We start from the raw sequence: 16,314 nt of genomic DNA, 5'->3' as shown, positions 1-16,314 counted from the left end.
TCTGGTTTCAGCTTATCTTTTTTTTTGCATAGGGCAATACACGGAAGAATATACTCTAAAATAATAACAAAGTTCATATTTGATAGTAAAATTTGGAGTGATCTTATTTTTGCTTATTTTCTAACTTTTCTCCATGTTCATGTAGCTTTGAAGTAACTTTTAAAAACAAAGGAAAACATTTTAAAGCAAAAATGTTATTGACGGCTAATAGCAGTAAGGAGAGGGGCAAAAAGAAATTTGTTTTTTACATAAATGTAAAAATGACTAGTGCTATCCTTTAAATGTTGAAAGGATAGATAATTATTTAAGTATAAGTATAGAAATATATTATTAAAATATAATTTTAACTGTATCAAATAATCCATAAACAATGAAATCTTAAACACTGTGAACAAAACAATAACTTACAGCATCTGCAGTCATCCCCAGGCCATCATAATACATCACTCCTAGCTGGTAAGTTGCCTGATGATCCTTTTCCTTGATTTCTTCAAACTGTTCTAATGCTTCTTCATACCATCCCTGTAAGCTCCCAGGAAATACTGAATTATTTTCATTATTACCTTAAAGTAATCCCAAATACTTAGTTCCCACCTAAATCTAGCTAGCAGCACCAAATAAAAGACAGCAGCAAATTTATGGAATTTGCAAGTAAGCTATTGACAACAATCAACACACTATAAAATCAATAAAATAAACCTAAATATGGCAACTGAGGGAACTGACCAGGAGGAACCTGGGTCAGACTCTCTTTGACTTTCACTCTTACTCTTGGCTGCTGCCAAACCACTCTCTAAGTGATAGCCTAGCTCTCTGCTCATTCCAGCCTGCCGTATCACCCGCTACTCCTGGAGTCTGAGAAACTTCAGAGCTGGGGCCAAAGACTCTGAGAAAAGATAAACATCAGGATATCCGCTACTACTAAATATCCACTATGATATGGCTCTTCCAGGTTTGCCATTTTCTAGCTAGGGAGAAGACACAGAACAACAAACATGTGATTCTCCAAAATTATCTTTCTCCCATACTTCCTATAAAAACCTACGTGTCATATGTCATTCATTTAAGGCTCCTCAGCGTTATAGGATATAATAGCAAATACGATGAAGTGTAAGGAACAAAAATGGGGCTTAATGTCTTAATCCACCACGGAAAATGCCTTACGCTAAAGAATAAATCATTTGTAACAGTGGAAAGAGAGTCTCTGAGTTGGAAGGTCATTACTAGGAGGAGCAGGCCAGAGAAAAGCAACTTTTGGAAAACACAGGAACAATTGAATTTCTCTTTTCATAAACTGTAATTAATCAACAAACTGATAAAATTAATAAAAACTGTACTAAAATGCTAACAAATATTTATCTTAAAGAACACATAACAATGAGTAAATGACTGAGTTGTAAAGATTCATTCTCCTTTCTGGCTAATGTTTGGCCAACATATAAGAGGGCTGGAAAACTTAGAATACTCTATACATAGGAAGAGAAAGGAAATCCTTTTAGTTTTTCATGATTTTAAATACCATATACATGCTGGAAAATCTCATATACTTTCAACTCAGACTTCTCCTTTGAGATCTAGAGTCTTACATGTAGTTTCTACTTTGAAACATGTATACTTGGATGACTAAGGGGAATCTCAAACATAAAATGTCCAAAAACTGAACTCCTGATGGTTCCCTCAAAACTCACTCCTCCCCACTTCTCTATTTTTCAGTCCATGATGCCATTACTTGTATCTCCAAAATAAATCCAGGACCCAGCTCCACTGCTGGGTCAAGATCACCATCCTCTCTTGCCCCAACTAGTATAATTTTCCCCTAAACTGGTCTTGGTTCTATGCTTCCCTTCCAATCCATTCATCACAGTCTCAAAACACTTCAATGGCTTCTCACTACATTTTAAACAGGGCTTATCTAGAGCCATTCTCTGCCTTGCTGACTATGACATTGGTCTCTTAATTCCTAGAGCTCACCAAACTCTTCCTCATCTCAGAAACGTTGCATTTGTTCTCCCTTCTACCTGGAATGCACTTCCCTATGGCTGTCTGCATTGCCTGTTTCCTTGTCTTCAAGTTTTAGTTTCAGCAACAGGTATTTCCGCCCTATCCCTAAATTATTCTCTATCAGAGTACCCAGTTAATTGCTTTCATAGTACTTTAACTTATTTTTAATTATATATTGATTTATTTTCTTCCTCTAGACTGTAAGCTCTATGAAATGGGGACCATTCTAACTCCCTCATCACTGTATAGCTAGTACCTAGCATAATAGTAGCAAATACTTATAAAGCAGTTACTAGGTGCCAGGCCCTGTTAGTATTTTTACAATTAATATACCCTCATAATAGCTCTATGAAATGCATATTATTACGCCCTTTTACAGATGAGGAAACTGAGGCACCAAGAGGTTAAGCATTTGTGCCCAAGGATACAGTTTCCAAGCAATGGAACCGTATTTGAACCTATGCCCAAAGCTGAAAGATCATTCTCTGAGCCCTTACGCTACATGATCCTCACAGTGACAGGTGCATGATGAGTCCTCAACAAGTATTTGTTGCCAGAATGAATGAGGAGCCATCAAAAGATAAGTAAGTGGGATATAGGTGAACAGCTGCCCAAACGTTCAGTGGATAGTGAGGGGCTGGGGACAGCTGGTCCCTTTTCGCATCTTCCCTTGGGGTTCAGTGAACAACTGAAGCTATGCTGCTGAAGTTGGAGTGATAGTTTGCATAGGTCCTCCTAGACCTACTCTGCAAACCTCAGCATAATGTGGATAAAGAGGGAAATTCCCTCCTTACTCCATATAGGAACATACAAAGCTGCCTTTAGGTACTAGATAAGAATCAGGATTTTTAATTGTTAATAAAATGAAAATATTTTATAAATGATGTTGAATATATTGGGCAAAATATAAAAATTAGATTTTTAATTTATCATGTGAAAATGGATTTCATACCAAAATGACTCCTATAAATGACATTACTTAGAATGACTTTTATGGAGAAAGGTTGAATATCTCCATAAGCTGGGACCAATGTATCATACTTAAATCTACAACCATAATCTATGGACTTTGACAGAATTTCCCTGGTTTAACAATGTAAGGAACTCTATAGGAAATTGTGCTATGAAGATCTAACAGCAGCTTGATATGAAAACAAATCAACAAAAAATGATACCTCTTCAAAATACAGTTGACCTCGTAGGAAATATGCCAGAGTATCCCCTCTTCTTATTCTTTCCTTCAAGAGGTGCAAGGCCTTATCCACCAAACTAGCATGGCTGTAATGATCTGATTTTTTAAAAAGTAAAGAATTCCATCTTTATCCATACAATATGAATTTTCTCTCTTAAAGTAATAAATTAAATAGAATTCATCTGACACTGTTTATACTAGTTTCCTTCCTAGTTCTCATTCCTAAAACTGACCTCCTTAGTTCAAGGAAAAAGCACTACCTTAAAAAAAGAAACCACTATCACAATACCTGACATTGTGCCTTATATAATTAAGAAATATATTGGCTGGTTGTCAAACTAACCCTCTTTCCTGCTAGGCAGGAGCTCTAGCAATGCAGTCTATGTGGAATTCTTTAGACAAAGCTGGCCTGTGGGTGAGTGAAATTCTTAATTTGAGCCTTAATTAGAACTACTCTTAACTAGATGAACTAACCATCCCCAATTTAATTTTTTTAAGTCTGTAGGAAAAAATGGTAGCTTTAAATGCTAATTTCAAGTAAAGTATGGTACTGTTCTCTTTATCAGAACTGACATCTGGCTTCTCTTTTCCAGAAGGGTGTCCTAAAGTCCTGAAAGTAAAATCAGGATCAGGATCTCATTATGAAACTTCTTCACTGATGATTTGCTACCAGGTAGGTTCAAGCAATTTCACAGATTCTTACAGAAAAGCTAGAAAGGACTGTAAACTAACCACTTTCTTGCCAGCAATAAGACTCATATTTCTTGTCTCTTTTGCTCTGGTGTACATAATTAACTTTTAGTGAAAATATTATCAGGATTTGTACCAGTCTTTTCCTTTCTCCATTGGAAGAGTTTTTGGTTCTTAGCAGCATAGTGGGATAGAGAAGTATAAAAGGGGTTCTTGGGCAACTTTTCACTGGTCAACTTCATCCTGTCTCCACAGTGGGTATTCTGTAAATTAAAAAATTATATTAAAAAATAATATGGTAAAAATATCTTCCTCCAGAAAAATGCAAAAAGAGACTCCACTCCAACTTGGCAGTCATTATAAAAAGCATCTTCCCCTCATCGCCTAGGGATAGGTCACCAAACTACCAGCTCTGGGATGGGAACATTCCTTCTTAGGAAACCAGGACCCTCCATAGCTATGAGAAGCACAGCACTCCTCCATGTCTGTTTCCACAGCATGGGATTAATGATCAGAGCTGTTTGCAAATCCTTTCTGGCTATGAGATCACACACTCCAGTGAGTCATGTCACCCACCACAGCTGCTGCCACTAGTAGGAATTGGTGACACTGCCTGTAGATACAGTTCCTGTGCACTGGTACCTTCCTGTTGCCTTGTAACTGAAGCTCATCAAACTAATCCATTTTAAATGAAAGCATTTGTCTCTTTTACCTGGGAATACACTTTATTTTAGCTGTGTTGTTCAGTTTTATCTTCCTGTCTGTATTGGATTGCCATGTTATAAGGTGGATCACAGTTGAATGGAAAATCAGAGCCTTCATATAAAATGTAGAGGCCACCTCATCTGGGATGAAGGAGTCCAGGTTGGCCTAGGCTGAGGGTAGTGAGACAGCAAACTCAGTTGTTGCTATGCTTTTTTGCTTACTCCTCGGAATTCCACTGTTACAGCAGGCTTTCACCAATCAGGAACAAGCTTCCAGTAAAGGTTCCTGATTGGTGGTGAAGAGAACTCAATAGACCTTTAGTATTATTGGAAAGCAGCATTTATACAATTTTATGATACTATTTTGGACAATAAATTGCTTCATTAATGAGAATGAAGTACAGAAAAGGGAGATAATTCAGTATACCAGAGAGAAAAAATCACCGAAGTATCTGTGATTTTGGAAGAGTCATATAATCTTCTTAAGAGTCAATTTCCTCATCTGTAGTTTAGACTATAAGTAGTTTGAACTAGAGGATTTCAAAACGTCCGTCCGTAGATATGTAAAATTCTTTGATTATAGGATTCCAAAAATCTGTGGTTGCACTAGTAAATATAAAAGCTTCCAATGAACTTTAGGGTGAAGCAATATTAGGTGAAGTATTTAGAAGAAAGACAATCCAAATAGGATGATGTCCATAGCACCATCAGTTTACTCAGAAACTGGTTATAGAAGTTTTTATTTCACTGAAGACTTAAGCCCACGTGCTACTGTATCCAAAAAGGCTAAGAAAAAAGTTGACACATTCAGGAAGGTCATCAGAAAAGAAACAAATCAAAAAGCAAAATCCATTTAAACTCACGTTGTCTTCTGTGGGTGCAATACTCCACAGGGTTTCTGTTGCTGTATCTTAAAAGAAGATTTGGGGAGGACCTAGAAAATATAAGCAAAGATTTATTGAGCTCTTACTATAGGCCAGGATTTGTTCTTGGTTCTAAGTGCTTTACAGGTACTAACTCCTACAAAACTTTATGAAATACAGGCTATTATGAGGCCCACTTAATGTGAGAGGAAACTGAGGCACCAGTGAAGAAGTTAAGCAACTTGCCTCAGATCACAGGGCTGGGAGGTGGGACAGCTGGGATGCCAGAGCGCCTGTGTACTTCATCAGTATTCCATACTGTTCTCCAAAAAGCAGAGCTAACATGATTGTTTAAAATGGCAGGACTCCCATAAGAGGGTAAGCTAAAATTCAGTACTTTTTAATTTCAGAAAATGAGAACTAAGAGAAGATTTTAAACAGCAAGAGATTATGTTTATTTCTGCCAAATCTTGGGATAAGATATAAAATTATAATTTGAAACTTGACAAGTATTTGCATAGCATGCAGTGAATTTAGAAAATGCTATAATAGAAATTACAGACCTTAATCGATGATGTAAAATCTGAAAGAAATATATGATTTTAAAAGGAAGGGCAGGTGTAGTAGACACTGACGGTGACCTTCCCAGACCCTCTTTACTAGTTAGTGCCCTATCTCCAGTGCTGTGAATGTTAACTGCTTAAGGTTGTGCAACCACCACCAATATCTAATTCTGGAACATTTTCATCACTCCAAAAGAAACCCTGTAGAAATTAGCAGTCACTCCCCAATCTTTCCCTCCCTTCAGCCCCTAGCAATCACAAATCAACCTTCTGTCTCTACAGATTTGTCTATTCTGCATATTCCATATAAATGGAATCATACAGTATGTGGCCTTTTGTGTCTGGCTTCTTTTACATAACGTTTACAAGGTTCGTGCATGTTGTAGCATGTACCAGTACTTCGTTCCTATTTTTGGCTGAATAATATTTCATTATACGGATATACCACATTTAAAAAAATCTGTTCATCATCTGATGAACATTTGAGTTGTTTCTAGCTTTTGGCTATCATGAATAATGCTGGTAGTTTTCACGTACTTGTTTTTGTGTAGACATAGGTTTTCAATTCTTTTGGGTATAAACCTAGGAGGGGGATTGCTGGGTCACATGGTAATTCTATGTTTAAGATTTGAGAAATTGCCAAACTGTTTTCCAAAGTGGCTTTTTGCTTTTCCACCAGCAATGTGTGAGGGTTCCACATCCTCACCGACACGGGTTATTGTACATCTTTCTGATAATAGCCATCCTAGTGGATGTGAAGTGGTATCTTGTGGTTCTGATTTGCATTTCCATAATGAAAAATGATGTTGAGACTCTTTTCATGTGCTTATTGGCCACCTGTTTATCTTCTTTGGAGCAATGTTAATCCTTTGCCCATTTTGTAGTTGGGTTGTCTTTTTATTGCTGAGTTATAAACATTCTTTATATATTCTAGATACTAGACTCTTATCAGGTATATAATTTGCAAATATTTTCTCCCATTCTATGGGGTCTTTTCACTTTCTTGTTTCTTTTGATCCCTCAATTTTTGTTTTTAATTTGATGAAGTCCATTTTAAAAAAATATTCCCATATCTTTTCTTGTAATTTTTTTCTTTTTAAAAAATCACTTTGAGGTGTGATTGACATATAAAAAGCTGTATATATTTAATGTATACAACTTGATGGGGTTGGACGTAAATATATACCCATGAAACCATCACCACAATCAATGCTAAGTATATTCATCATCTCCAAAAGTTTCTTCCCATCTAATTTATTTGAACACTAAGCATAAGATCTACCCTCTTAGCAAAATTTTAAGCATACAACACAATACTGTTAGCTGTAAGCACTGGGCTGTACAGCAGATCTCTAGGACTTGCATAACTGAAACTGTATACCCTCTGCCCACCACCTCTGCATTCCGCCCCCCAAGCCCCTAGTAACCACCATTCTACTGTCTGCTTCTATGAGTCTATTTTAGATCCCTCATATAAGTAGGATCATGTTATATTTGTTCTTCTGTGTCTGGCTTATTTCAGTTTGCATAATGTCCTCCAGGTTCTAAGGCTGAATAATATTCCATTTACGTAGCTACCACATTATCTTCTCATTCAGGGACAGGCATTTAGGTTGCTTCCATGTCTTGGCTATTGTGAATAATGCCACAGTGAATGTGGAGGGAAAAATCTCTCTTTGAGATTCTAATTTCAAATCCTTTGGCTATATGCCCAGAAGTGGGACTGCTGAATCATATAGTAGTTCTATTTTGAATTCTTTGAGGAAGAGCGATAGATACTGCTTTCCATAGTGGATGCACCAATTTACAGACCTAATTCTCGAAGTATTTTGGTTACTTAGTTCTTAAAAACATTAAGCATGTAAGAAATTTATCAATGGCACCTGCGTAAAATAATTGGATAATAAAAATGATTTATTAGATAATTTGGGAAAATGTGTCAAAAGTTTGAAACTCAGCTGTTTTACTTAAAAATTACACAGTATTTAAAGTCGCTGGAAAATGTAGAATATTAGATATATGCTTTGAGTAGAACTTATCTTGACATCATATATTACTGTTATTTAGTTGTTTTAATTATTACTTGATTAGTAAAACCAACATTTTATCTATCTATTTTCTCCTCTTAGGGACAAAGATTAATTTGAGTAGGATGTTAACAGATTCTGACAAATCTGAGTTACTGTAAGAAAATGAGTTTCAACTTTCTACACTAGATAAATTATATATCAAATATATCAATTAGCTCTGGCCTACACAAAAAATATAACGCATGCTTTTTCTGAAGGTATTCTATATATTCAGCTACTCTCTGTTTCCTAAATGAAAGAAATAGGTTGCACAATCAATGCAGTAAGAGCCCTCTTATCTGGTATTATTGGGACTTGTAGTTTATCAATTAAACCAGAATCAAGGTGGAAATTAATGTGAGTATACGAACATATGATATACATTTTAACTTAAAATATGTAAATATATAGTTATTTTCCCACCTTTTCACTTAGGGTCAGAAGCTATTTCTTTAAATAGAGGATGAATGTGAGAGTTCAGAACTGTCTTTCTTGCATAAACCATATGCATACAAATTCCAGATTATGTTTCTTTAAAATGGAATATGAATTGAAAAATGCCTGTGGAACAGTTTGAGGGTAGAACTATTTCTACCCATCCTTTACAGTTGATTTATCCTCACCTACTTTGAAAGCATTTTCCTTAGCTACTTGAGGAATCTGAAAGCATTCAATTTAGTCTTCTTAAAAATTATAGCTCTCACTTCTCACCCATATCTCACCAGTTATATAATATTTAATTATATTACATATTATAATAATCCTTATAGTGTGGGAAAAAATTCAAACTGATGTGATCCCAAGTAACTGAGTATTCTAGAGAACAGCCTGTTAAGATCTCCCAGTGATCAATGCAACCGGCAGTGTGTTTTACAGAGGAGCTAAAGTGTACTGGTTAATCAGAATTTAAAAATATTAATTTAAATAGTGATCAGAATAAAAAATTAAATAATAAAGTTGTGAGAAATTGTGAGATCTTTCGTTCCTTGTTTTATTAAAACTAGCTTCATATTGGTTTAGGTATCTTCTGTCATTACTAAATCTAGAAAATTAACTAAGTGTAACTTTTGCAGTTTGAGGTGCAACAGCAAAACTAGCATAAATTTCTTTTTCCTTCTTCACAATTTCACAAATAGAAGATTTGTTCTTACTGTAGATCTCAACAACCTCAGTGTTTGATTTCTTATCTTTCCTTATTACGTCAAGAATTTTCGGGCTTCCCTGGTGGTGCAGTGGTTGAAAGTCTGCCTGCTAATGCAGGGGACACGGGTTCGAGCCCTGGTCTGGGAAGATCCCACATACCGCAGAGCAACTAGGCCCGTGAGCCACAACTACTGAGCCTGCGCGTCTGGAGCCTGTGCTCCGCAACAAGAGAGGCCGCGATAATGAGAGGCCCGCGCACCGCGATTAAGAGTGGCCCCCGCTTGCCACAACTAGAGAAAGCCCTCGCACAGAAACGAAGACCCAACACAGCCAAAAATAAATAAATAAATAATTTAAAAAAGAAAGAAAAAAAGAATTTTCACCTTTTTACTTAAAGGAAGGACTTTATAACTTCTTTGGCATATCTAAATTGCCAGCATCACTACTCTTACACTTTGGGGCCATTATTAAGTAAATAAGCATTACTTGAACACAGTAACCCAGTAAATCTGATAACTCAGATGGCTACTAGGTGACTAACCTGGACAAAGGGATGATTCCCCTCCCAGGAGGGATGGAGTGAGATTTCATCATGCTACTCAGGGCGGCATGCAATTTAAATTTATGAATTGTTTATTTCTGTAATTTTCCATTTAATATTTTCAGACCATGGTTGGTCTGAAACCACAGAAATTGAAAATGCGGATAACGGGGGACTATTGTAATTTTCTTTCTGTTCCAGGATCCCATCCAGGTTATCACACGTCATCATGTCTCCTTAGCCTCCTCTGGTCTATGACAGATTCTCAGGTTTTCCTTGTTTTTTTATAACTTTGACAGTTTTGTACTGGCCAGATATCCTGTACAATGTCTCCCAATCTGGGTTTACCTGATATTTTACTCATGGTTAGACTTGGGTTATGGACTTTTGGGAAGATGCAGAGATGAAGTATTCTTCTCAATACATCATATCAGGGGTGCATGCTATCATCATGACTTATCACTGATAATATTAACAAATACCTGGCCAGGGTAGTGTTTCACAGGTTTCTCCACTGTAAAGTTACCTTCCCCACTTCCTATACTCTTACTCGTCAGAAGCAAGTCATTATGCGTAGCCCACACTCAAGGGGACAGTGTGGGGAGAGAATTAATCTCTATTTCCTGGAGTGGGGAGTGTCTACATGAAGTATTTGGAATTCTTTTGTAAAGAAGAGTTGCCTTTTCACTCCTTCTCTCCTTCCCTTCCCTTCCCTCCCTCCCTCCCTTCCATCTGTCTGTCTATGTAAATAGCTATCTATCCTTTGTGCCACAATATCCTGGAGCAGCAGTTATTTATAATAACTATATAATTTATCACCTTCTCCAAGAAGTTTGAGTAAGCGAGGCTGGAAGGGTTTATATAATAAGGCACAAGAAGAATTTATTTGTGGGAAATCTTTTGCTTTTACAATCATACAAGGATCATACATGGATTTCCTGACTGCACATGCCAGTGAAGGCAGAATTACATCTGATTAGTTCAAACACATTTACCAGCAAATTAAACATAAGTAGAATCAGCAATGCTTGGAAGAATGACTGTTGAATATGCATCTTAGACCATCTTCCACTTTAGAAAACTGATCCCACTTGCTACATGTTCAGTAAAATCTCGTTACTTGCCAGTAAGATATTGTCCCCCAAATGTATTTATTCTGTATATTTTTGTACTCTACCAGCTTTGTTCAGTTTTTAGACGGCTTTCAGGCCCATTTTTAAGACTAAACCAAATACTTACCAGAGATATAAAGAATTTTTTGGAAACATTATGAGCAATGGACAAGTATGCAGTGATTAAAGGGACAAAAGCTTTAACAACTCCTCACAACATTCCCTTTCCTTGTGAAATTTAAATATGTCACAGGGAGTTAACAATAATTACCAGATTTAATGCATGCTGAACAGAATCTTGTTTTCAAGAGGAAGGATGTAATGTGGAGGTGCATGCATCACACACATATCCCACTGCATAATATGTTGACTGCAAAACATACGTTTAGAACTCTAGGAACTTCTTTGATAATACCTTGTATTAGTTAGCAAATCCTGAAAATGAACATCTGTGCAAATTTGAAGCTTTACTATATGCTTTGAAAAACAGTACTTACCTAATTGAAAAACATGAGAAAAGGAAAATTGGCAATACGGACATGTGCTCTCATGTATCTCTGACATTCTTTAAATAGCATAAAAAGGTACTGTGAATAGTTTAAATATTAAAAAAAAGAACACAAGTACGATTCTATATATGTGTTTGAACATAAATACGTATACACGTTTATGTTCGAGTATGCATATAAACAAAGACGTTTAAAACTACCCCTTTGCAAATAAAAGAGCAAAGAGCATTTTGCTCACCATCCAAGTCTTCAGAGATTAACCTGCTGCAGCCGCTGAACAATAGGGCACTGGATGCTTCAGATGAAGAGATTAAGGTGATAACAGGATGGGCACTCTGTGCTTCAGACAAAGAAAATTTAAAGATGAAAACGGGAGGCTCTGTGCTTTGGACAAACAGGCCCTTAGATGCATTTCATGAAGAGTTTTAATGAACCCCGCTTCCCATACATAGAAAAGCCCTATAATCATTAACTTGGGATATCTGTTCTTTGTGACGAGCAGTGATCTTTTACCAAGATACATCTGACTGCACGTATTCCCTAACAACAACAAAATCACATATAAACTAGCCTCCCCCCACCTCTCTGGAGCAGGTCCTCAGAGCTATCGGAAGTCTGTCTCTGGAGCTACAGTCCTCAGTAAAACCTTGAATAAACCTAAACTCACACCTCTCATGTTGTGCATTTTTCTCTCAGTCGACACCTTGGATCACTGCATAAGTCTAGTAATATGAATTACTGCAAAATTATTTTATGGCTCTTATTACAAAATAAACAATAAACCGTAACCAAAATTAGAACTAAAAGGCCACCTGTCTTCACAGGACAATGAGCTTGTCCTCTACAAGCATAATAACAAACTATCTTTTAGTCCTGCTCTCAAAGGTATCAGCAGATAGAAGGGAATCGCTGAAGATGTTAGGGAAAACAAATATATGGCTGGAGCTTTAGCTTTTAGCTAGAGTAACCCGAAAAAAAAAGTGCCTAGGAAAAGAGTCCAGAGATTATCTGATAGGCGGTCAATGGCTACGGTTTGAAGTCAGGATGTCTGTCTGTTCCTAAAGCTTTACAAAAACGAATGACTCAAGCTAAAGGAATGCCTCAGCATAAAGAGCTCCGGAGGGCCTTCCTCCCGCCACGCCCCAGCGGTTCAGAGCTAGTCAGCCCTGCCCACGGGGAAGAGCCCCACGGGTCCTCAGCGTCCACGGCCCGGGCCCTTCGTTTATCCCCTAACTCTCCCCATGATGAGTGGGGGGCTCCCGCCTCGGCAAGCTCAGGGCTAGACGCTGGGGACCCTCAGCACTTCCCCAGGCGGCAAGGCCAGCACGGCGCCTAACCCACCTCCAAGAGGGGACACGTTAGTGGTTGGCTCGTTTTACATCATTCCCAGAACGGACGTGGTATCATGTTAACCCCGAAAGGGTGGGGTTTGATAAATCATTTAAACCAGATGTTCAATCCCGGGAGGGCGTGAGCCTGGACAAAGGCGAGAGGGGTGCTGGAGCTGGGGCTTAAGGTGGGGCAGTCCCTGCGGGAAAACCCGTCCCCTTAGCTCACCTTAGCAGCCCCTCCGCCTGCCCTCCCCCGTCGCCCCCCCCCCCAGCTTCCGCTTTCCGCTTTCCTCCCTAAACGTCCAGGGCCTTGAGGGACAGAGCCAAGCCTGGGGCGACTTTGAACGTGAGGCAAGAAGGAATTTTCATTCCTCAGGAGCCGGAGGCTGGGACCCCGGCGCCAGCACCAAGCTTTGCAACTTCCAAAGGTCGTGTTGCAGCCGAGCTCCTTGTAGCTCCCTGGTTTCCTGGTTACGTGCGTGCCAGCAAAAACCAAAACCTCCGCCCGCGACTTCCGCTTCCCCAAAGGGCCTAAAGAGGTGAGCACGACAGCGTGAGACGTGTCGAACTCAGCGCGCCTCATGGCGGCCGCTGAAGCCCAGCCGCCCGGAATCCCGTCCCTCACAGCGCACGCGCACAGGGGCTCCGGGGGGAGAGGCCCGGGGCCCCGCCCCAAGGTGGGCGGGCCTGACACCTCACGCTGGGCCAATCAGCTGGCAGATCCGCGCTGCCTCCTCCTCCTTTCTCCGCGCCAGCCTTTCTGGGTTCCCGGTTGCACGTGTCAGTGTTTGTGTACGTGCGGCTGCAGCTGGGCGGAGAAACGCCGGCAGGCCAGGGTTGGGCTGCTGGGGCGCAGCCAGAGCTGTGGCGCGGCGGGGAGGGGCGGGCCCGCTGGCCCTGGGGATCTTTAAATTCTCCTGCTCTTGGGCTGCCTGTGCTCTCTTACCTGTTTGTCGGCAGCGAGCGCCTCACCGCTCTGCTCTCCCAAGCACTCCGGTCCTCTACTTTAAGTGGGAGATGCTGTTGCTCGATTGCAACCCCGAGGTGAGACTCAGGCTGCTTTTGCCCTGCAGGCTTAAGTCTTCTAGGGAGGGCTAGCTAGGGTGATGGCTTACTGACCACTTGGCGATGCCAGGTCAAGTCTCTTCAGAGTTGGAAGGTTTTTGGAGTGGAGGAAGATGTTCAATCCCGGGAGGGCGTGAGCCTTGACAAAGGCGAGGGCGGTGCTGGAGCTGTTCTTTTCTCGCAGGTGGATAGTCTGAGGCATCTGCTGGAGACCGGGGCCTCCGTCAACGCACCCCCGGATCCCTGCGAGCAGTCGCCCGTCCACTTGGCCGCAGGTGGCGGCCTCGCTTGCTTTCTTCTCTGGCAGCTGCAGACCGGCGCTGACCTCAACCAACAGGTAACTAGGTAACTGATTGTTGCCGTGTGCAACCAACCCTCCCCCCTCCACCCCAAATCCACACAAACATTTCTTAGACGCCGAGATATTCAGTCGTTTGTTATTAGAAACATGACTGTCGCAGCGATGTCCAATAGAAATATAATGTGAGACACGTATGTTACTTAAGATTTTTTAGTAGCCACATTAATGAAGTAAAACGAAACATGAAAATTTTAGTAACCTAACCCAATTAATCCAAAATATTATCATTTCATATATAATCAATATAAAACATTACTGATAGATATTTTACGTTTTCTTTTCATGTGTCTTCTCCATCTGCTGTGTATTTTACATTTACAGCACATTTCAATTCAGAATAGCCACATTTCAGGTGCTCATTAGCTGGATATATGGTTGCTGGCTACTACATGGGACAGAATTTCCAAGGTCTACAGTTCATTTCCAAAGGAACAGTTGCTCCATTACCAAATTAAAAGTCTCAGGATAGCAATACTTGTGAGGCGTGCTCACAACCAATACAATTCCTTACAGAACTTTCTTAGCGTAGTTTGCATCTTCATTGAATATTAAAGTATGGTGAATTTTAAACTGTAATTTTTTTACTTCTATAGGATTCTGTTTTGCTTTTGTTCACTTAAAATTTAATGTATGTTTGTAGCTGTGGCTGCACATATTTTTATTAATGAAAACTTTGTATTTAATAGGGCACCAAGTGAATTTTATTTAAAAAAAAAAAAGAATTAAAAAATACGGTCCAATACAATGCATTTCTAACCCCACTTCCTCAAACAATAGACTTCACCCACCAACTTCCACTAGAGTGTTTCGGGGAGAGACTAAAATGTGCTGTTTTGTCTGTAAGGATGTTTTTGGAGAAGCTCCACTACACAAGGCAGCAAAAGTTGGAAGCATGGAATGCCTCAGCCTGCTTGTAGCCAGTGACGCCCAAATTGAGTAAGTATGAAATCAGTGGCTTCAAATTTTGTATTTTCTTGGATCAAACTAATCAGACTCCTACAGCTTAATTACATGATGCTTGCCATTGATAATTTAATGTTATCGTTTAAATGTTAACTTAGGCTGTTAATGACATCTAATACTATGTATTCAATTTGAATAAATAAAAAATGGATCCTAAGCAGTCAGAGATACAGTTCTATTCATCTGTCATGGCAGTGTTACATCTTAGTTTTGGTTTAGAAAAGCCATTCTATAGAAGTTCTCACTGACTTCCTTTGCGTACTTTGTAGTGAACAAAGAATACTCTTTCATTCGTGCAAAAATAAAATGCCCACTCTGTGCTGTACTCTGTGCTAGCCATTGAGGATACATAGTGAGCAAAAATGGAATTCCTCTATGCTTCCTTTACCTCTTCTATTCTGCAACCAACATTTGTATGAGCCCAAAGCGCCTTTGTTAGGAAGATAAAAAAGGCTAAACAATTGTCAACTTTTACTTAACTAATTTTTTGTCTCAAATTCAGTTTATGTAATAAGAATGGGCAAACAGCTGAAGATCTGGCTTGGTCATGTGGATTTCCAGAATGTGGCAAGTTTCTCACAACAATTAAATGCATGCAGACAATAAAACCAAGTGAACAATCCAATAAAGATCATTGTGTTCCAGTACTCAGACAGAAACGAAGTTTTGTAAGTGAAGAAGATACAAATGGGAAAAGGAAGTGTTGGTAAGGAATTCATAGTTTCTTTCTTCCTCCCTCAAGGATCTCTTATTTAGCACAGAATTTATTGTTTCGTTTAAATATCGGCAGTCTTATTTCTAGTATAACTTTTCATTCTCATTAACACATTTTACTACTGGTTGTAGTAACTACTACTAGATTCTAGAGACCAAAAATTGTCCTGCATGGTGGCAGATTGGGAAGGAAACCTTTTTAAAAATAGTTTTTAATGTTAATATGTTTTTTAACAACAGATGTCGTATTGGTTATGAAGAGGTGTGGAGAAGGTCTTCACTTCATGCAGATCTACTGCTCAGCTACAGGCTATGGCTTTTGGCTCATCAAGTGTGTCTAAACACCTTCTAAGAAGGAGGAAAACTTTCTTCTAAGTGAAGATAACATTCAGGAATACATGTATTTACATGCCTGTAACGTTCTGGTTGTGCATACTTTGTCTTTTAATTTATTAAAGGAATGTCTAAAGAATAAATTCTTTTCTTTGTGTAA

General features: G+C 39.0%; 2 protein-coding genes across 7 annotated transcripts in view; one reads left to right on the top strand and one right to left on the bottom strand.

The window, feature by feature from the left end:
- The window catches only part of LRP2BP (LRP2 binding protein), a 42,026-nt gene extending 28,770 nt beyond the window's left edge, over window positions 1–13,256 (bottom strand). For all 5 annotated transcript variants that reach the window (XR_014258388.1, XR_014258389.1, XR_014258390.1 and 2 more), the window contains exons 1-4: window positions 11,626–13,256; window positions 4,020–5,521; window positions 3,177–3,289; window positions 409–522 (exon numbers count right to left, since the gene is read on the bottom strand). Coding sequence is in view for 2 of the 5 variants with exons in the window: in XM_082444844.1 (XP_082300970.1) it covers window positions 409–522; window positions 3,177–3,289; window positions 4,020–4,125 (333 nt within the window). In the remaining 3 variants the exon portion in view is untranslated. The remainder of the gene's footprint in view (window positions 1–408; window positions 523–3,176; window positions 3,290–4,019; window positions 5,522–11,625) is intronic.
- A 182-nt stretch (window positions 13,257–13,438) lies between these two features.
- On the top strand, window positions 13,439–16,297 carry ANKRD37 (ankyrin repeat domain 37; the record flags this gene model as incomplete). Of its 2 annotated transcripts, XM_082444871.1 has the most annotated exons (5): window positions 13,446–13,762; window positions 13,968–14,120; window positions 14,989–15,080; window positions 15,610–15,813; window positions 16,062–16,297. In XM_082444871.1, coding segments are annotated over exons 1-5 (477 nt in total). In that variant the 5' UTR covers window positions 13,446–13,735. The 2 variants fall into 2 exon arrangements, with proteins under 2 accessions (XP_082300996.1, XP_082300997.1); XM_082444870.1 differs by lacking the exon at window positions 16,062–16,297 and having other exon boundaries at window positions 13,439–13,762; window positions 15,610–15,817.
- Between the last annotated feature and the right edge of the window lie 17 nt (window positions 16,298–16,314).

Source organism: Balaenoptera physalus (assembly GCF_965194825.1).
Source record: "Balaenoptera physalus genome assembly, chromosome: 21".
In the NCBI taxonomy this organism is placed as follows: Eukaryota; Metazoa; Chordata; class Mammalia; order Artiodactyla; family Balaenopteridae; genus Balaenoptera; species Balaenoptera physalus.
The sequence above is the reverse complement of the archived record's forward strand: the minus strand, read 5'-3'. Positions and strand labels throughout refer to the sequence as shown.